Consider the following 23,808-nt stretch of genomic DNA (forward strand, 5'->3'; position numbering starts at 1 on the left):
ATTTGTAGAGAACTTGCATTATAAAAATAAAAATTGGAAACAATAAACTGTTGGAATTTTGACAATAATTTAGATTTGGAAAAAGAAAATCGCAATTATGGGTGGAAGACGTAGAACTTAGAAAGCTATAGAGTGCACGCTACTAAATAAAATATCTCAGTTTAAACAAAATTATCGTGTCACAATGTTAGTTACCATATTCCTCCGTGAAAATTTGTGTCTATTCGGTAGATTTGAGAATCGGCCAAAATCTATTTTTCATACCGCTAAGTGATAAGGGTAAGGAATAGCTAGTAAAATATAAACCAATCACTCGTATTTAATTTATAGCTGCCATTAGAAATGTATAGCGAATTCTGTTAAATAAAAACTACGATTATTCATGAATAGCTCTTAGCTGCTTTTGATATAAAAGATTCCATATTAGAAATAAAAAAATAGATAAACAAGCCTCGTAAAAAAACATTTTCACATACGAAAAGACAAATACGACCAAAGCTTAATACGAATTTTCGTGAAATCAATAACTCAGTCGATAACAGTATCGAATGTGAGACTCCTGTAAGTCGAATTAAAAATTTTACGAAAAAAAAATACGAAAGAAATTTCGTGACATCCATTACTCTTTCCCAAGATGGAAAAATGACAAAAAAATATTTTGAACAAAAAAAACTTTTTTTTTAATAAAAAATTCCAAACAAAAAAAAATTTTTTTACATAAAAAATCCCAAAAAACTACTGTAACTTAGCGCATCGTGAACAATAGTCGTTATACACGGGGCTCCCGTAGTACATGCACAGCGGAGCCCTGCAAGGCTTCGGTGACGGCGGACGGTCGTCGTAGAACGTTGATTTTGAGAGATATAGCGTGCGGTCGGGCGCTTTGGCTGTGGCTAGACTTCTAAAAAACAAAAAAAAAATCGTTAAAATACGTATAAAAGGATGTTAACCCATTGACCACCGAGCGGCCGATCGGGCCGCGACACAATAGATTTTCTATTGTGTCTGTGATTCCGGGACTGAGGGATTAATTAATAATTGTCTTTTAAATTATCTCTTACTAGCCTACCGCCCGCGGCTTCGCCCGCTTTGTCTAAAACCTAATAAATTATATAATAAAACCTTCTTCTTGAATCACTTTATCTATTAAAAAAACCGCATCAAAATCCGTTGCGTAGTTAAGTTTAGTAGATTTAAGCATAGCAAAGGGACATAGGGACACAGAAAGCGAAGAGGAAGGTTTTAGTATATAAATTAGGGCTGATTTTTTCAATCCTTGGTTAAAACTTATTCGTCGAATAATGTATAAAACTACCATTTTAAAAACGCATTCTAATTGCCCGTATTTGACAGTTTACGTGACATTTTAACATTATCGTGTAATACTTTATTGGACGGATAAGTTTTATCCAAGCATTGAAAAATCGGCCCTAAATAGGTTTAAGACAAAGCGGGCGAAGTCGCGGAGCACAGCTAGTTTAAACATAATACAATTACCTTTGGGCCGTACTCCTTTCCGCTTCGGTATAGAATTGTGAACGTCCTGTACCGTAGCGCGGTTGGGACGGTTCGCTTGTTGATTCCGCTTTGCGATTCTTCTCTGTTGTGTAGCTATAATTAAAAATGGGTATTTATAATTTAACTACATATTTAGGAAAGTGATGTGTTTAAGTGTTTTAAACAAAAATATATAGGTATATTAAGAAGAGCTGGAACGTCAACACATTTACACATTGCACATGTTAGGCCGGGAGATACTGACACAAAATTTCGGGTCATTTGTAACAGGATGGCGGTCTAGAGGGGTCTTAGTACGCATTACGCAATGACAAAAAGAAAAATGATGGGCAGAACGCTGGTATCTGCGGACTAGTCGTGTGGGCGTTAGTCACACTCGTCGGATAAATAGCAAAAGTCCAACGATTTGTAACACAAAAAATTTAGAATTTACCGATAGCCCTTAACCCATTGACCACCGAGCGGCCCGATCGGGCCGCGACACAATAGATTTTCTATTGTGTCTGTGATTCCGGGACTGAGGGATTAAAAAAGATGTAGGCGGTAGTGTCATGCCATACAGTTACGATGTGACTTACAGTCCGCCATACCGACGTGAATGCGTTGATTTAAAAAAAACAATTCAACCATTTGTACCGGGCTCACTTTTGCACAGGTAACCATCGTCGTGCAGCCATTTACTAAAATCGCCATGCCATACTTTTCGGACGATTCCAAATGGTCGCCATACCTCGGAAAATCTGCAAATTTTTGAATTTTTTTTCTCGCCAAACGATTTGTACCACCCTACATTTTTTTTTCAACAACTCCTGAATGATTATAAATAGAAGTGTGATAATGCCATACCTGTGGGAGGTGGCGAATGTGTATAAGAATTTTTTCTTATTATAAGATTTTATTCGTAGTTTGAACGATTTGTAGCAGTATGGCACTAATTTTTCCCTCTATTAAAAGTATGGCAAATATAATAATGGTCACGTTGCATCATATACTTTCCAAAAATGCCGTACTGGTACAAATCGCCAATTCTTTTCATTTTTTTTTACGTCTTGGCTTAAGTCTTATAATCATCCGCCCCATGTTTGCAATCTGCGATATTTTTTTCTAGGTAGAATTGTATACAAACAAACAGAATATAATGATCCCATACTGTAAAAAAATATTTTACGTATTGTACAGTCGTATTTTTGAAACGTGACGAATAAATTAATTTTCAAGTATAGCAGCACTTTTTCCCCCTACTAGAAGTATGGCAAATATAATAATGGTCACATTTTATCAAATACTCTCCAAAAATCCAAATGCAATACTGGTACAAATTGTTTGGCGAAAATAATTTTTTTTTTGCAGATTTTCGGCGGTATGGTGGCTATTTGGAATCGTCCGAAAAGTATGGCATGGCGATTTTCGTAAATGTCTGCACGATGATGATTACCTGTGCAAAAGTTAGCCTGGTACAAATGTTTGAATTGTTTTTTTTTAATCAACGCATCGCGTCGGTATGGGGGGCTGTAAGTTACACCGGAAAAGTATGGCATGACACTACCGCCTACATCTTTTTTATGGGCTATCGGTGAATTCTAAAATTTTTGTGTTACAAATCGTTTGACATTCGCTATTTATCCGACGAGTTCGACTAACGCCCACGCGACTAGTCCGCCGGTACCAGCGTTCTGAGTTCTGACCATCATTTTTCTTTTAGTCATTGCGTAATAAGACCTTTGTAGAACCGCCATTCTGTTACAAATGACCCGAAATTTTGTGTCAGTATCTCCCGGCCTATGTATGTGTCATATTTTGCAATTGTTTATAAATACAGGGTGATGTAATTGGTGTAGTACGAATATCTAAAAATCTATGAAGAATTTTGTGATACAGTAAATGGAAGAATTATAGACTATTTTACAGTATTTAATAAAATCATTTAATTTTTTGTTCATTTTCATTAGAAATGTCAATTTTTCTCACCAAGGTGGAAATTTGGATGATAAGGATCTTGTTAGAAAAATATAAATTTTGACTAAAATCGGCATTTTTTTTTTCAAAAATCAAATTAGGTACTAATTAATAATCAGAGTTATCACATTATTAAAAAAAATAAGCCAAACTATACACAATTTTTACCTACTTGATGCAATCCTCAAAGATCATGGACATAGTGTATTGCGCCTTCCACCATACCATCCAGAACTCAACCCAATAGAGTTACTATGGGGCATAATTAAAGGGAAAGTAGCATCACAAAATGTGAACTTTAACTTGAAAACTGTGGAAGAATTATTTAGAAAGGAAGCAAATGCTATTAGTCTGGATATGTTTAGTGACGTTTGGAGAAAGACGCGAGAACATGAGGAAAAATATATTCAATTAGAACCAAAAGTAGATAATTACACTGACTCATTTATAATAACATTAAGAAATTCCGACAACGAAACATCGAGTTCTTCGAGCGATGAAAGTTACAGTGAAGTAGAAGATTACGATTATGATTAAATAGATTCTTCTTCTTCTCTATAGATACTGCTTTCTGAATTGGTGGTAAATGTTAAAACTGTTAAACTGTTATGACGATTCAAAAGTGCTTCTAGAAGAAGTCTAATTGTATAAATGTTTGAGTTTGAGTTTAAAACCAATAGTGTGAAAATTATACAATAAACATGTAACACATATTTGTTAGCGCGTATTGGTAGGTATTACGTACTTACTACAAATATAATATTTCTTAGATATCTTTACTCGACCAAAGTCAGGAATTTAATTATTATTTGATAATTGAATGATTATTAATACTTTTATCCAATTGATTATTATTAGAATAAATAATTAACTTAATCAATTGATTTACTTTTAAATTATAATTTTACAGGTAAATTATGAGAGCTTTCATAAGTAATTATATGCAAATATAATTACTACGCACCCATTTTACAATTCAAGTCTAAAATGAAACTAGAGTCGCATTTATTTTTGAACATACTGTAAGTGAAATTGCATAAGTGTGAGTACTGTGAACATGCCAGCTTTCCCTAATTGACCGATAATTGAATGCAATAAAAAAAGAACAGTAATAGTTTGCAATGAAAATATTTATATATATTATTATCAGTATAATTTCATTTCGAATGTATTATTTAAATGAGACGAATTTTATGAAATTTAGCTTAATACTACATCTATATTAACAACTTTAATTGTTTTTAACAGTGAAATTAGAAATGACTATAAAAGTGTAAATTACTATATCCTTACAATTTAAATGATGCAATTCTGGCAACACTTCAACTTCACAGAAAACCAGGAGTACGACAAATGAAATAAAAAAAAAAGACGAGTTGTACTGGGGGAGTGCCGGCAGAAGTGAAAACTTGATTATTAACGTTCAGCATGTTTGATATTTTGGAATGGTATCCGTCTTACGCTTTTTCGATCAGGTCACGTGTCCTGACGGGAGTTTAAGATTTTATACCCAACGCCGCTAAAGAAGTTTTCACTTCAAAAAACATTTAAAAAAAAAGAACTCACCCGACCCAAGCCTCGTTCAAATAATTCTTAACCATTTCCTCTTGCACAGGAGCCCTAGCCGCTAACACCCTACAGCACAAAACTTCACAAGTCGACCGTCTCCTTATCAAATCCTCTGGATTACTTTGACTCCCACTTAACTTCCCTGTTAACTTGGCCATAGACCCAAAACTCTTCAACTTGCTCGACATAGACCGGCCTATACTGCCAAACTGTTTGGCCACAGAGTTCAGCTGTTTAGAGCTCTTTGTGGATAGAGCGTCTAGAGATCTTCTTAGTTCTTCTGGGGGTTGTGTGTGTGAAAGACATTCTACTCTTTCTAGATCTAAGTAGGCTTCTAACATGGCTGTGCGTTGGAATTCGTCTGGGAGCAAATTGTTTATCGTTTTTTGATCCGGTTCGACGTCCCAGCGGAAATCTTCACCGGGGTCTACGTTGAATCTAGAATATTAAAGTTTTTAATAATTAGTAAAGTATTCAATTAATAATATAAAGGCAAAAGTTTGTAGAAATGTTACTCTTTCGGAAGAAAACCACTAATTGGATTTTGATGATAGTTTACAGTACTGTAGCTTATGTACCAGATTAATACTTGCTTTTACTTTTAGGTGAAATCACGCAGCCTAGTATTTCATATCTTCAAAATTAAGAAAACGAAAAAGTAGCTTGTGATTGATGAGAAGAACTAATTGTGAGTTCATTCGGCGCCCATATTAATGAACAAAAAAAAAATTGGTTGTCTGTAAAGTCGGTTTACTGACGATAGTTGAACGTGACAACGTCTGATTGTGCTTCTTTGTCGCTCGTTCCGCGCTCTCGCTTGCACTTCAAGCCTTACATGGAACGCCTCAGAGCGAGGTAACGCTGTATGAGTCATGTTTTTTCGTGCGTGCAGCCGACTCTATCGAATTATAAGACGTTGTCACGTCAAAATATAATAGTACCTTATCGGCAGCGGATTCTGGGCAGCATCTTCCAGAGGCACTCTTGCCCCATCGCTGGGCAGCGGCTCACACGGCACTAGGGCAGAAAAGTGCCCCGCGTCATACGCCAGTAGTATCGGTGCTTTGCTGCACGTGGCCGGGTCCAACTCTAGGGGCAGGTAGATGCCCCCGAATGGGATAGGCGCTATGGGGTCGCCGCGGAAATCCTGGAAAAGCGTGTTTGGTTAGTTTGGTGTGGAAATGAATTTTGTAAATAATGTAAAATGTATTGTTTCCTTTAGGATTTAATAATGTGCGGAATCAGGTTTAACAGGTTTTTCTTATTCGTATCGTATCGTGGCACTCATAATTGAACACGATGAGTTATGGCAATGAAGTGAAACCTGGCAATGAATCGATAACCATAGAACGACGCGAGGATAGACCTTTTGTATAAGTCTTCTAGTAGAATAGCTCGAATTTCGCGAATTTTTACTTTATCCAAGCGCGTCGCGGATATAATTCGGCGCTATTTTCGTGATGCAAGCATACTATTGGACACACACACATTCCACACTCACCCGTAACGCGACATCCGCGAACACCAACACAGGCCGTCTCATCACATGCGCTAACGCCAACACATGCAACTGCTCGAGCCCCGCATAGTGCGGTACAGCACTCGGCTACAAGCAACGCGCTACGAGCGACGCGCTACGAGCGATGCGCTACGAGCGATGCGCTACGAGCGATGCGCTACGAGCAACGCGCTACAAGCGATACGCTGCTATCCCCCCACAACTCACCCGTAGTGCGACATCCGCGAACACCAACACGGGCCGTCTCATTACATGTGCAAGTGCTAACACATGCAACTGCTCCAGCCCCGCATAGTGCGGCACCGCGCTCGGTTGCGGGCGGCGCGGCTCCGCGGACGCGGCTCGGACCGACTCGCGCCACTCACGCGCCCATTCACTGTCCGATAGTTGGAGCCCAGCTGCCCGGAGTGATGCGCTTTCGGACCACCGCCAACGACGCTTTATTGCGTCTGTAAATGAAATGAATGTATATTTATTGCCACAATAATTTGGGTACAAAAAACTCAAAGTCTACTTAACCTAATAACAAGATTGAAAAAAAAATAAGAAATGCAATGAGGTAAGTAATGGGGAGCATTTAGATTAGGAACGAACTGGTAATATGAATATATGATTATTACATAGATTTTCTTATGTTTGATTTTACGCGAGTATTATACATTTAAATATGCATCGCCAATAGCACTTTATCGACTGTAATTGGCTGAAAATTAAAACCGAAGTTTGAAAACATGACTAGTACCAGTAGCGCTTGAACGCGGCTGTGATTAAAACAATTTAAAACAGGAACTAAATTCACAATACTGGCGTTTAAAATGTTCTATGTATTTTTCACTACAAAATTAATACTAAATCTGAAAAATTTTCAGTATAATTATGCAAAAAGAAACTAAATCAACGTAATTGACAACAGCATCCTTATTAGAGTAGGAAAACATTCTAACATAATGTCGAAGCAAAACTTGTTATTCACACTTGTACGACTTTCTCGTCATTAATTTAGTGACATTTATTTCAAAGAATTTAACAATTCACTTATTCTAAAATTTCACAATAATATTATAAACTTGTACTTAAACCTTGACAAAAAAAAGTAAAAAAATTGCGGGTGAGTATTTTGTGCAATAATATCGTCCTATGACGGTATGGCTGACATATTTTACACATAATATTAAGTAATTTACCAGTTAAAGCCTCGCCTTCTTCCCCCTCTAATAGACCCTGCACTTTAGTCCTCAAAGCCAGCAGTCTATCATGAAACCCATACGCCGCAAGCGAAGCGGCATGTGGTAAACAGTTCCCATCTCCAAACGTTGCTAGGGGCAACAGGCGAGGTGCATACTTTGTAACTTACCAGTTAAAGCCTCGCCTTCCTCCCCCTCTAATAGACCCTGCACTTTCGTCCTCAAAGCCAGCAGTCTATCATGAAACCCATACGCTGCAAGTGAAGCGGCATGTGGTAAACAGTTCCCATCGCCAGACGTTGCTAGGGGCAACCAGTACACCACAATACTTATAACTCACCAGTTAAAGCTTCGCCTTCCTCCCCCTCTAATAGACCCTGCACTTTCGTCCTCAAAGCCAGCAGTCTATCATGAAACCCATACGCTGCAAGTGAAGCGGCATGTGGTAAACAGTTCCCATCGCCCGACGTTGCTAGGGGCAACAGGCGAGGTGCTCCCGGTACTCGACCGCGCCACCAGTTAAGAATACTGGCGGATTCTAGGGTCACTAGTGTAGCGGTTTCTAGCAAATCCTTTTCTAAAAATATCCTGGAATATTATTGAAACAAATTATAATGATGTTATAGTGGAGATGGGATATATACTTTACTATGAACTTAAAACATCTGTTATAAAAGTAAAAAAGTAATGGTTCTGGTTAGAGAAACATTTATTTGGATAAATAAATCTAAGCAGCTAGAATAAATATATTTTTGTATGACCTCTACCAATATATTGTACGATTTTAGAACTAATTATATCTAGATATCGCAGAAAATTGCTTGTAATAATTGAACTACAAAAACAACGGACACTACAGAATCATAAATCTTAAATATCGCGTGCCGAAAATAATCGATAACGGTATCAAACTTAACTTGAACCGAATTTTCAACCATCGACAGTCCCTAATACTCGATAGGTGTCAAAAAGGTTAAAGATTATTGATCAGAAAGGGTTCAAGGTACAGATTGCGTGTTTTCAGCTAGTTGAATCAACTCTGGCGTTTTGCCTGACACGCTCGAATAGAAAATAAATCAGTGACTGGACTGCAGAGTCAGTCAACAATATTGCACTATGATTTTCATAGCAATTCCACAGTAAGTTAAATAAGTCTGGGCATATTATATGGCGATGATAACAAGTATTTTCTAAAAGCAATGGAATAACTAAATATTTAATCAGTTACATATACTGAAATATCATATTTTGAAGTGCAATTAGAATCTCAAAAATACTTAAAATTTACCCGTTTAGATTTGCAATCCACGTAATTTATTATGAAGATACAAATTGACTACTAGTGCTGATTTTGCTGAGCGTTAAATAATTTTACATCTATTTATCTTCAACGGAGATTCATACAAAATAGGAAGCGTTCTACAACTTTCAAAGTTCTAAACCTACTAATTTGGCATATGATTACTTACTTAGTTGAATTTGATATTTTAGTTTTATATTCAAATACTTTAAAAATAACTATAAATTTTTAAAGAATAGTACTCAGTATTCTTAAAAAAACACAGTTACTTATTAAGTCAGATTTTAATAACTAATTTACAATCAGATTAGAGTATTAACATATAAAATTACTATCAACAAACCTGAAATCTGGCGGATATACTGATATATCAGGCAGCAGGAGTATGTGGTCTGAACTGAGCGTGTTCAGATCTGGCTCGGTGTTACTGCGCAGCGCCCAAACCAGCCCTTCGTTATCTGTGGCGCGTGAAATTCCGCGGGAAAGTTTGCGACCTGGAAGAGAATATTTTGCTATATCATGGTGGGCAACCGAGATGGTAGTGGAGCATTTGTAGATGATGGTACAGAACGATTCAAACTTAATGGCGGCTCGGAACATCGAACGATCTGATGCGCAGAAAACAATTTTAGATATTACCGGAACGTTAAGGGTCGGATAACTGCGCGCTCGTGCATTCGCAGCTAACCTCCGAACCGCTATTAAGTTTGAATCGAACTGTAGCTAACATTCTGATGAGCATGCACCAGAAAGTAAGCGACCATCATCTGCAAATGTGTTGCTTGAAAAGTATTCATGGTGGGATAGAAGAATTGCCTGGAAATGGTGAGGAAAAGGATACAATTTGAAGACTAGTACGTGAAAAGACCTATTGATTTTTTTTAAATTTTAAATACTATTTCCTATGTAGCATCCATAAATTCCAGCCATCTTGACGTTAGAATTTAGATGTAGTACCATAAACAACATCTTGTGTGAGTACTGATGCGTTCAAAAGGAAGGTATTGTTTTTGTTCCCGGTTGAAAGTAACAAAATATGCGTGTGGCAATGTACATATTTATATAAGATTAAGTACGTAGTTAATGCAACAGATGTGAAATGCCTCTGCCAGCTGTCGCATATCTCAAGACCTAAAACTTCACTCCTCTAATACGAAGCATTTTGTAAAGAATTGTTCCAGTGACGTAACCTAGTCCTTATACCCATCACACAAACCTTCCAAAATTATAAATGCGAAAGTTTGTGAGGATGGATAGATGGGTGGATGTTTGTTACTCTTTCACGCAAATTCTACAGAATCGATTACAATGAAATTTGGTATGTAGGTAGCTAACGACCCAGAATAAGACCTAGGCTATTTTTTATCCGGGAATCCCACAGGAACGGGAACTATGCAGTAAGCGGGTTTTTCTTTGTAAACGCTGGCGAAATCTCGGACGGCAATCTATCACTCCTATAATACGAAGCATTGCGTAAAGAATTGTTCATACAATTACTCAATAAGCAAACAATCAAGCTAGACAATGTACCCGCCATTGTCCTAGTCAAGGTCAATAATGAATATAATATCGGAAAACAGGGACGCGAAAAACACAATTACGAAGGTCGCCGGGCTGTTGACATTTCAACAGTTGTAGCCACCCTAATATCCATTGTTTGTTGCGAAAAACGCCAGATTACACGCTATTCGAGTACCATTCACCTTTTGTCGTGAATTTTATAAGAAATGTGGCTCTAATACAGAGTTGAGCAATATACGTCAGGATATTGTCTGTAGGCTCGATTTACCATGTTATTAGGCTTCAATAATTTCATTATAAAATTTTGGGCCTTCCCTGAATAGCTTAGCACGTTCACTAAGCATTAATGCGTATTAATTAATTATCTGAAACTTGAAACTTTGAAAGCGAACTTGAAGTTTGAACCCTTTATTTTGTTTTGTTTAACATCCTTACATTTTATGAACCACTTTTAAGTTCAGAACCACTTCTTACCACCATCATATTTCCAGCATTTTTATGTTATATAAAATCTTACATGTCTAAAAGTACTAGCGTTCTAATTAATATGAATGGAGGAAGTAAGAAAGACTGCAACAATGAATAATTTCACCGCAACTGAAAGTGTTTAAATTTGGAGACATAGAATTTTTCACTTTTAAGATGATTTTAAAGTTACATCGTACGTATCCTCCAGTATGGCATAAAAAGTTAGGTAATTGCCTGATTCGTGGAGGAGAGCGAGAGAGATGTAATCTGTTTTGTGTGAGAGTGAAAAAGCGGGGTCAATATCGTTTAAAAATACAATATTGTTGATGTAACCTGTCCAGTGTCTAACTATCCTTTTAGATCAATGATGTCTATTGTTTCACTTACATTCAGGCGCAGGTGTGAGGACTAAATTTGATGGTGCGGAGTACGGCATGGTGAGGTCCAGGTTGCTGACAGAGCGTTCTGGAGTTATGACGTCACCGCCTGCTTTCGGCCGAATCGACACTCGATCTGTAAGAGAGAAAATACGTTCAAAAGAAGGGAAGGGAACACAGTATAAAATGTACATGATAATTATCTTTAAAAAACGTTACAGTAATCATATATATTTAAAGCAAAAAAAGCTGTTTATTTCTTCATTGTTTTTTAATTTACGTTAGTTTTTACACGATCTTGTTTATCTAATCATAAACAGTTAAATTTATATTTATCATAAATCTTATCTTAAGTAACTATATCATTCATAAATATTTTCAATCTTAGTTTTCAATTGCCAATCTTATTTTAGGAATTAAACAAAAGAGCCAAGTTGTATGTACCTAATACTTCAACCATATAACGAGAGATATATACGAGATAAAGTAATGTATTACATACATTAATATTAATTCATTTCTTATACATAAAGGTGTTTAATTATACAATGATTCATATTTCGTATACAATTAAGGGTAAAGTCAAACACGGCAAAATGTTATAAATACAGTGTTCTTGCCAAAACACGATCAGCTTACGAAAAACAGTCTATATTATGTTTTTAGGTCACTGTGATGTACTAATCTAATTTTAAATTTAAAATCGTGTTATGCATTACTCATTTTGTATTTATGGAGCGTACCATTTTGCGTACGTGCATCATGAATATGGCATACATATTATTTGCATATTCGATCGAATCTTAGCTTTGTCCAATAAGTATATGATAAAAATAAACAAGAACTTCTAATTCATTTGTACAGTTTTCTAAATAACCCGAAGAACTTTGTAAGGCCGCGGGCGGCGTCAATAATTTTCGTCTTTACTTTATTCGCAAATAATTCAGATTTTTCAATAATTATACTCGGATGTTATTCGGGGCGGATATATCAAATAAATCATGAAATCGGGTCGATGGAGGTAATTTGTTCTGATTTTAGAAAATTATCCTCTGAATTCTGATATTAAAAAGGAAATCCTCATAATATATCTTCTTCAATTATTCATCACGCTTTTATTATAGCTTCAGCTGTTTGTAAATTACCGACTGCTTAACTCTATTAAATTAAACGGACAGATTTAGTTCAAACTTTGTGATTTGTGAACCTACACTTATCAATGATCGGTGACGAATGACGATACAAAAATTTCATGATTTTATAGCATTTTTTTAAGTTTTTTAAAACTATCGTAGCATTATTTCGTTTGAGATTTAAAGTTGTAAACACATGATCATGACGTAGTCTAAACTAAGTACACAAATCCACCACTAAACAAAAGCTTACTCGCACAATGCACTGCACCATACATTACTTGCTGACATCACAGCAGTGGAGGCTTCGCTAACAAAGGGACCAATGGAGCGAGCACAGGATGCGATTGACGTGAATAGCGTCACGCGGTAGTGGTTTCAGTTTGGTGTTGATTATTGTTTATTTTTGTACCGACTTCAAAAAAAGAGGAATATGTTTTCAATTTTCTGTTTTATACAGAATGAAGTTTGTAGGTATTACAACTGGTCTTATTAAAATTTAAAACAGTGTACTTATCACAAAAAAGGTTATTGTAAATACTAGTTAGGTACTTCTATTAAATTAGTAACCTTTCATTATATAACTTTAATGATATTTTAATATAATAATTAGAAATTAGTGTCCTAATTTATCCCCCTAGGTATTCAATATTCATAGATATAATTTTATCAGATAATTTGTAGTTAACAAAGATAAATAAAAACATATCTCAAAGTAATAAAACCGACATATCGCGGAAGTACCTGGTACAATCAATGAATATAAAAAAAATGGATCGTGTGCTTGCAAATAATGCCAATTCAGGAAGTTTTATAAAATTGGTTATATTGTAACGCATTATAGCGAAATAAATAACCTTGTAGAAAATCGAAGATAAAAAATACTAATGTATTATTAATTATAACATGTAACAGGAATAATATTAATATCAAGGAATGCAGGACCTATATTTTATAAATGCATTCTGTTCAAGAAATGACCTATAGATAGAACATAAACCACTGCAAGGATTAAACAATACGTAGTCTATTGCAAAATAAGAACATTGTTTTTACACTGTATTTAAACATGATGGCATTAGGCGGGTCCTCATAGAGCGAGCAGCCTCGCGAAGTAATGATTGCGCGAATCAGTCATGACGTATGTTGTCATTTGCTTAGAGAGCATTTTCCATCGAGCAACGTCCATATAGATTATAGATCGTGCTGCCCCTGTACCATGTCTTATAGCAGTATTATTTCCAGTGTGGAAAAATGATCAATGACAGCGCATTATATGTCGTCTAGCGCCATCACTTTCACATACTGGAAATAATACTGCTCTAAGACATCACGATAACCTAACCTTACTAAGTTCGCGAGGCTGCTCGGCGCTCGCTCTATGGAGACCTGCTTAATCAATTTATCTGACCATATGTCCTCCACACGCAATACAAAACAGACTGAATATTTTTAGAACGCGTTGCAAATGGAGTAACGACTTGTGTGGGCGAAAGTTTTTAATCTAGATATTTCGTGCGTATTTTTGTGTGTTTTTTCTTATTTCAATTGCAAATTGTGTAATTTCTTTATTTGGGAACTTTATTCTGAACAAACAATTCTATTTACTGATGATGATGATATGGTACGGGAGCTATTAACGTTAAAAAAAAAGTCATTTTAGTATGGTTGGTTTTTTGATATACTGTTCCTCTTACTATTTCGGTTAGAGTCCGGGCTGTCTGGCTGGTCGCTGTGGTTGCGTTTTTTAGTGCGCATCTTATCTGCACAGGATAATTTCCTTAATTTGAAGTCATTTTTTAACGCGTAATTTTTAATATTTTGCCTTTAGATAGATCCATCAGACATAATTTTTTTATTGCAAGACGTTTTTTTCGTTGTTAAATAGGTGCCAGACGCAATTTTTTATTTCGTTTTTATAAAAAATTCAAATTATTTTAGAATGTCTGTAAATTTCATATTATGTTCTTCAAACATAATATAATCTAAAATTAATTAGCCAGACGCTAATTCGATTGTTAAGTATTAAATATGTACAAATAAAAACGTAGTGAAAGTAGGTAAGTATAACAATTTGGTGATTGTGTATATGGAGAGATAGTTTAAAGTGCAAGAGAGATAGAAAGGGTCGGCCGCGAAAATTAAATAACAATAAAAAATAACTTTTTTTTTTCGAAAATATACGATGCATAGAAATTGAATTGTTCCTACTCTAGGATTCCCTGTGTTGTGGGAACAAGTAGGTACCTTCCATTGGTACATTTTATTCCTTAGGCTAAAAAATAAACTATTAGGGTACATCAACAATCTTCTATACAAAACAATTTTTTTTATAACTAACTAGCGACCCGCCTGGCCCTGGCTTCGCACGGGTGCAATGCTGATACTAAATACACTACAGAAAAACTGAACGTTGAATATAAAAACATAGTGGCCCGCTCCAGCTTCGCACGGGTATAAAATATATAGCCGGGCGGCCGGCCGGTATCGCCGCAATATCTTCGAAAATATTCACTTAAATCATACGGTGTAAAGGGCCATATAGATCTATATTAAATGAACAATGTATTCAAGGTCTTTAATTGGTTAAGGATTAATGCTGTATTGGTTAGCCATTATTATTTGTCGTAAAAAGTAAATGACTAAAAAAAGTTATTGTGGGTTATCCATAAGAGATAGACATATACCATCACGGACTTTTCTGTAGACCTTTTCAATGTGTACTATTATAGTTAGTACATTATTTTAATAAAACTCGTAGGGTTCAGCCTGCGTTTGCACTGTATGTGGAAAAAATGTAATTATTTACGACATCACATTAGAAACCTCAAAAATAACAGTACTTTTCCACTATTTAATGGGTGTTATTATACATATAAACCTTCGTCTTGAATCACTCTATCTATTAAAAAAACCGCATCAAAATCCGTTGCGTAGTTTCAAAGATTTTAAGGGACATAGGGACAGAGAAAGCGACTTTGTTTTATACTATGTAGTGATGATGATAACAATATTAATTCATTAATCTTAATAAATATACATAAATCTCGTGTCATAATGTTTGTCCTCAATGAACTCCTAAACCACTTAACCGATTATAATAAAATTCGCACACCATGTGCAGTTCGATCCAACTTGAGAGATAGGATAGTTTAAACATGTAGGTACCACGGGCGAAGCCGGGGCGGACCGCTAGTATACTAGCTATATAAATTCATGCTAACTACTTTAGCTAAATTCAATACAAACTTTAACATGCGAGTGTGTGTGTGTTCACGTGTGTGTGTCTTGTGTGGTGTGGTGTGTGTGTGTTGTGTGTGTATGTGTGTACATCATTATTGAAACTAATTTTCTAGTTGTTTACAGATGATGGAATATTGGAAAACAATAACAATTCCTTAGACGATAACATAAATAATTCTGACAGTGTGAGGGAAGATGATGATGATGATGATTATGAATATGGCTTTTTAAATTTAACAATGTAATTGTTTAACCTTCATTGATATAGATTTTATTCTATTTTCAATGTATGGTAACTTTAATATTTTATTTTTCACTTTTATGTTTTTTTTTTCATTTTAGCTTTTATTTATAAGAACAAGTGTAAATAATATTGTATTCTTGCAATTATTTCCTGTCGCATAATTAAAATACACTAGCTGATGAGCTGCATGCTTTATTACTTTTTTTTATTTATACACATTATTTAATACTTAACAATCGAATTAGCGTCTGGCTAATTAATTTTAGATTATATTATGTTTGAAGAACATAATATGAAATTTACAGACATTCTAAAATAATTTGAATTTTTTATAAAAACGAAATAAAAAATTGCGTCTGGCACCTATTTAGCAACGAAAAAAACGTCTTGCAATAAAAAAACTATGTCTGATGGATCTATCTAAAGGCAAAATATTAAAAATTACGCGTTAAAAAATGACTTAAAATTAAGGAAATTATCCTGTACAGATACGATGCGCACTAATAAACGCAACCACTGCGACCAGCCAGACAGCCCGGACTCTAACCGAAATAGCAAGAGGAACAGTATATCAAAGAACCAACTATACTAAAATTCTCACTTGTCAACGTCGGTAGCTCCTATACGAATATAAGAGGAGGGGAAAGTTTGTGATTAAATAAACTTAAAACCGTAAATATTTCATACGACAGCTAATTAATTATTAATTATAATGTGTGTAGTTCCGACTGTTGGTGATAACTTATTTGTTAGAAATTATCATATTTTAGTCAAACATCTATTTGGAACTGAGACTTACGAAATAATACTTTAATTATTATGGTTGAAATGGTTTTAGCATAAATAAGTAAGTGACACACAGATAATAAGTATCAATAGAAATTAAAAACGAAAGAATTTACCATCATTATGTTTGTCTGCGGCGGCTTCCATAACCATAGTGGTGACCCTGAAACAATAAAAGAATTGCTTAGAGATCACTGCGCAAGTGGCATAGATGATAATATTATGTACGTGGCGATCAAAAGTATGAATGGTATTAATTGTTATATATTTTATATGCATGACATATTTATTGGTTGATATGGTGGCTGGATGATTCTCAGTGCGGTATTCGGAACCACCATTCCATTTCATTGAATTTTAGTTGTCAGTGTAAATCAAAATATTTATGTTTATAAATAGTAGTTAGTTATTATTCAGTTATTAGTTACCACATTAGCGAAGAGGTTGATTGTAGGTTTAGGTAGGTATTTATTTATTGGAAGGTCAACCTTCCTATAATTGCTATACTTTACGAGGTACAAAAATAGATGACCTGATTATTATGTAAACAATCTTCATCTAATATTACTGTTATCCAATACAATTACAACACAAATTGTATTTTAACAAAATGTATAACACGACACTCCTTGCGTTTATTTAACTCTTAATATTATTCAAGTAAAACATGTGTTTACTTTTCGAGACATTACAGACAAGACACACAATTTTTCGTTTACATTACGTCCTTCACAAAGCCCGTAGACAAACTTCAAACAAAGATACACAGCCAATTCGTGTCTGAATTACAAATAATGTACTAAATAACGTGAACGTGTCCCTAGGGGAGTTCCTGTAACTGTGTACCCGCTAGAACAATGCATTTATTATGAAATACTGACTAGCTATTTTGTGAATGCTAAGCATAATATTATGGTGTCGTTTAAAAGTATTCAGACAAAGTTGCTGGAATAATCGTGTGGAAAATTACTTTAAAGTTGAAACCTTATTATGTATACCTGCAAATATAAAATGTAAGTCGGTAGATATGCATCGCGGTTTTAAATACTATTGGTGTGAACGCGATGATGTATACAGTATACAGTATGCTCCTATTCTATATACCTAAGTCAATAGTGCAAACATCAGTCAATAACATGGACGTATGCGCATGCGCCTGATGTTTATGCCCAAATACGGTATGAAGTGTGCTTGGTCTGTTGCGGTTTTGAACCGCAGCTGCAGGTGCCATGACAACCAATCGTGACGTCATAACCTTTCCAGCTGCCTTCTCAATGTCACTAATCGTTACGGGTCAAAATAATTACTCAGGTATTGTTTATGAGCCATAAGTCTAAATATATGCAGCTTGAATACGTACTTTACGATAATTTTCTCCTACTTTTTGTAACAAAAATAAATGTGGTGTTCTGTCTATTTTAGGAATAAGTAAAAGCATATTCTATATAAAGCATTCGGTAATTAGTTATTCGAAAATACTTAGTAATGTTTCCTGCTAATTACAATACGCATTACACGAACGTAGAACGCCTGTGTCCCTTGCCAACATTTACCCGGAAAAGGGACGTCATCTAAGATGACTTATTTGAATAATAAAAATATAAATAAGTATATTAAAAAAGTAGATGTATTATATAGCTATCCACGACGCCATACGCCTACTAAAAGAGGAAAGATTTGATAGTGTTAGTTTTAAATGAAGGGGCTCCGAAACTACTGGATCGATTTGTAAAATTATTTCAACAACAGAAAGCTATAAAATTATTCCCAAGTGACAATTGACATAGGCTATATTGTATCTATCTCGTGTAATCCGGGTCACAGCCGGGACGAGAGGATCTTTAGAAATAGTGCACCTATCAACTGAAAATAAAATTATTACACCATATTCAATCTAGATCCATTTACATACAATATTTCGGCTTCGCACTTATAATATTCTAAAACAGTAATAATCCGTTTTAAGACTCGATTATGCTTTGTTTACATGAAGCCGGATCATTGCCAACTCCAAATATGAGTGTAGAAATTAAAATAAATACGTAGCGGTGACATATACCTCCTACACTATGCTCAAAATAGGTAGCTTGCTATAAATATATGACCAGTATAAACCGTCTTTCGACAAGGATATTTATAATGACGGTGGGTCTCAATAAAATGGTTGTTATTTTTTACGACTCAAATCGTGATGGAATATATTCGTTTTAGTATGAGATCTATGTGGCGTATAGTTTTACATCAAGTTACATTAATACCCAGTCAGGAATACTGATCGAAGATTCAGCCCTTTTGTTTGTAGAATATTACTTTCTACACTCAAGATTTGGTTTAAATATTATATTTCACAAACAAATGCAATTCAAAAACTCGATGTCTAAGTCATATTATAGTATTCATTTATATCTGATAAAATTATTTCAAAATCAATTTTTTGTGGAAACAGAAAACATACTCAAAAATATAAGTAACATTCACATTTATATTGAGGCAGGATGATTAGAAAGCTGAAGTTAACACTACCAGTACTATAAGTAGAAGAAAATACACTGTCATTACTTATTCCTTAAATAACAAGCGGGGAAAGTGATTTCTAATTCAAACAGGTATTGATTCAATCAGCAATCAGCATTATACACATACTCAATGCATGTTGATATTTACATAGCATTGGTTTAAAACATAGTTACAAGAAAGAAGATATGATGGCATGATTTGTTGATGTACATATCCATCCTACTAATATTATAAATGCGAAAGTTTGTAAGTATGGATGTATGGATGTTTGTTACTCTTTCACGCAAATACTACTGAACCGATTACAATGAAATTTAGCACACATATAGAAGGCAACTTGGATTAACACATAGGGTAGGTTTTATCCCGGAAATCCCACGGGAACGGGAACTATGCGGGTTTTCCTTTGAAAACGCGGGCGAAGCCGCGGGCGGAAATCTAGTAACTACTTAATATTATAAATGCGAAAGTAACTCTGTCTGTCTGTCTGTTACTCAATCACGCCTTAACTACTGAACCAATTTGCATGAAATTTGGTATAGAGATATTTTGATAACCGAGAAAGGACATAGGATAGGTTTTATCCCGGAAATCCCACGGGAACAGGAACTATGCGGGTTTTTCTTTGTCTGCGCGGTCGATGCCGCGGGTGGAAAGCTAGTATTTTATAACTAAAAAAAACTAAAATATTGTGTTACTAAAGCAGTCTGTTTTTCTAAAAAAAAAATATAAGTATTGTCATACATGTGCTTCAATCTCATTTTAAGGACAACAAAAATTAATTTCATTCAATAAATGCAATAACTAATACACCTGGTTTAGACGAAACAATTAGTAAGTGAGAATAATTAACAAATTGTTACTTTAATGGCAATTACATTTAAGTTTAATTATTAAGTTAATTAAATTATAAACAAATAAATCGACACACAACCTTCACTAAGTTTTACAATTATTTCATCAAATTCTACAAAAGGACAACCTAAAACTATTTAGTTCTTCAAATGGATAAAAAGTCAATATTATTATTAAAAACAACAAGATAAACAGAACAATTGAAACAAGTTAACTATTTAAGCATGAATCACACCTGTAATTGTCTGACCATGTTTACATCAGAATCACTGACTGATTAGCTATCAGGTGACGAATTTGTTATCTATATAATAAATATCCAATTACTTTAAACATCATATATATTTAGTGTAATAGATATATTTTAATATAATTCTGGGTCAAATATTCGATGACAGTTTGACTGTATTTGATAAAATAATGGAAATAAAATTTTGAGTTTTAATAAAAATACATCTATTATTTATGTTTGGCCTCATCACAGAAATGACTTTACACAAATTTCACTATCATATAATTAATTAATCATATCTATTCACAATATGCCACGCTGTATTGGAAACTGTTGTTTACTAGGTGTAAGTATGTTGATTTTAAATTTATTTTACAAAACACATGGCCCATGGGTTCATACTCAACACATTCATAGTACTAAAAAGAACGAATAAGATAATCATTTGCCAAGGAAAACATAGATCTAAATTATTTACGTATGAAAACATCTGCATTGGCATTTAATTTGAAAACAATGACTCGGAAACAACACGTAAAAGTCGATTTTAATTACTGTGTCTGATTTGTTTACAATTAAGGTCAAACAGAATATTTCCTTCCTGATTGTAGAGAAATCCATCCGTGTTTGTATTGTCTAAAGCTGTTTTTAACGATGACACTCCTTAAACGAATTCCAAGGTTACAAGGTTTATACCGAACGGTATAAAAATAAGATTAATAATTAAATCAATTATGAGATTTTTCAGGCGTGTATACCCAAACAAAACTTTTATTAACGTAACCATATGATATAATACTAATTAGCAGCCTTCAATAGAAACCTATAAATTTAACGTATGTACGCAAATCAACTATATTTACCTTGATGGGCTCAAAAATCCTTATTTATTAATGTGTATCCATAAAATTTGTATAAAACACACTTAAACTGCACTTTGATAAGTTTGTTACAGCGAATATAATATTTACAATTTTTTTTTGTAATATTTACAAATACACCACTCTCTTTCCGCGAGACATGAAAACCATTGACAAAAGAAATTAGTAAAGTCAAGAATGAGGCAACGTCAAAAAGAAACATAAATTCCTGATATTGCCATTGCTAAATATATGTATTTGTTTACACTTTACAGTATTTTAATATTAGTCTTATTAAATATATCGATACAATTATTGTAAGCATGCTTGTAAAAGTATATAATATGGAATAAAAAACTAATTTTCTAAGTTAATTTTACTCAGTCGTAACAACCTTATACATAGTAAGTTTATAGTTTATGGATAATGTGTTACCATTTAATGAAATTTTGCCTATTAGTGTGAGATTACCTACAGTGTACAGTAGGCATGACGAAAGATTTTGAAATCATCTTCCATAATGTGTGTATACGTTTACTATACAAGAAAAACCCTATATTTCGGTAATATACTTAAATTTAACGAAGACAAAAGCCATTTTTCAAAAAATATTTATTAACTGTGCCAAAACAGCTCGCAGGTGTCATGGCGTAGGCGTGACGTCACTCTTTAGTAAATACGTAATTATTTGTACGCATTGCGAAGAAAATTAAAAAAATATTTATTTAATATGTGTTATAGAAACGAATTTCAAAGTTTATAAGTGGTGTGCATTATTGCAGTGTGAATCCACATAAAAATAATACTCATGTGTTAGTAATTATTTCAAGCGAGAAAATAATAAGAAATGATTGTATAAAGTTGGCACGGAGAACCCCAAAACCACGTATTCGTGAATTCGCAATTATATTTCTGTTCTGAGTCGATAAAGTATACGTGAAACAATAGAAAATAAATAAAAATGCGTATTCTCAACATATTCATAACAACAAAATACATCTGTCGTGAGATGTTTACTTAAGCGTGACGTCACGCGTGTTTTAGTCAAAATGGCCAACTGCAGAATTTCAATGTTTTATTTTATCGATAACCTCATTAATCTTAACGTTTTTAAGATTTTTAAGTCACTATATTTAATTTATTTATTATACATATTCCCTTAAAAACACTAATACGATCATTTATGGATACTGTCGTCATGCCTATTGAGACTGAATAACTTGTTAAGGGGGCGCATAAAGCAAAATAACCAATCTTCTATTAGATGATACGTGTAATATGCAAGACCAAATCTAAAAAATAAAATATATATCAAACTAGATGATATGTTCAACGATTCTGTTTAATCAAAAACATAAAATATTAAAATTTACTCGATAAAAAAAAATCACCAAGTTAGCTCTAATTTTCACACTTTTACGTTTTCTACTTGACATGGTAATACTTATTATGATTTTTTTTTCATAAACAATTATATTAAAACATTTGCAAGATATTTGTCAGAGCATTTTGTGTAATTACTTTTAGTTTTGGTTTTATCTGCGATAAACCACTTTTATCGTTGAATTTATATTTTTGGTTTTATGGCATTCAAATGCTTTATAAATATATATTTATAAAGAATAGAAAGATAGATATATAGATAGATTTTTCTATTCTTTATAAATTTACACTTTTATCGTGACAAAATCAAACGTTTATCTCGAGAAAAAAAGAGCGCCAAAAGTGGTTTATCGCAGATAAAACCAAAACTAAAAGTAATTACACAAAATGCTCTGACAAATATCTTGCAAATGTTTTAATATAATTGTTTATGAAAAAAAAATCATAATAAGTATTACCATGTCAAGTAGAAAACGTAAAAGTGTGAAAATTAGAGCTAACTTGGTGATTTTTTTTTATCGAGTAAATTTTAATATTTTATGTTTTTGATTAAACAGAATCGTTGAACATATCATCTAGTTTGATATATATTTTATTTTTTAGATTTGGTCTTGCATATTACACGTATCATCTAATAGAAGTTTGGTTATTTTGCTTTATGCGCCCCCTTAATGACAATTCGATTATTATTATTACAACTTCTTTTCTACGGATTGCCCTAAATTTTTTAAGAAAAATTACAAATTGTCAATAATAGTAAAATGATAAATGTACCAAAAAGGAACATTTTTTACTACTGTGTTAGATAACGTGATTTTATTTACAAATTGTTATAAAAAATACGAAAATCTTTGAATAAATTTTAACAATCATACATGCATTTTATTCATGGGAGAATTACAAAGTAGGGTCTGGCAACTCTATTTTAGTGACGGAATTTATCTCAGAGGAATATTCCTCTGAGGAATTTATGGTGAACTGGAATCGAAACTGAACGAATGAAATGAGCTGTAAATGTTTCTCATTGAACGATGAACGAGAAGCGTTGCTTTGAAGATGAACGTCGGACGTCAGACATCGACACGTTCTCACTTCTCAGTTCTCACTCTCATTGCTAACGTTCCAGTTGCAGACACTAGACAG

General features: G+C 33.9%; 1 protein-coding gene across 1 annotated transcript; it reads right to left on the reverse strand.

Annotated features, from left to right (window-relative positions):
- Window positions 1-212: 212 nt before the first annotated feature.
- LOC149900061 (OTU domain-containing protein 7B-like) lies at window positions 213-21,434 on the reverse strand. Its single transcript, XM_090113213.1, has 10 exons — window positions 21,286-21,434; window positions 16,935-16,981; window positions 11,423-11,548; window positions 9,390-9,540; window positions 8,087-8,334; window positions 6,770-7,011; window positions 5,985-6,190; window positions 5,041-5,481; window positions 1,498-1,611; window positions 213-901 (listed from the first exon to the last, which is right to left on the reverse strand). Exons 2-10 carry the CDS (start codon window positions 16,969-16,971, stop codon window positions 736-738), a joined length of 1,731 nt encoding a protein of 576 aa, XP_089969339.1. The 5' UTR covers window positions 16,972-16,981; window positions 21,286-21,434; the 3' UTR covers window positions 213-735.
- Between the last annotated feature and the right edge of the window lie 2,374 nt (window positions 21,435-23,808).

The sequence above is a fragment of the Colias eurytheme genome, chromosome 19, assembly GCF_061535395.1.
Source record: "Colias eurytheme isolate Ceu_HAF_F1 chromosome 19, ilColEury1 Martin Lab GWU primary, whole genome shotgun sequence".
Taxonomy (NCBI): Eukaryota; Metazoa; Arthropoda; class Insecta; order Lepidoptera; family Pieridae; genus Colias; species Colias eurytheme.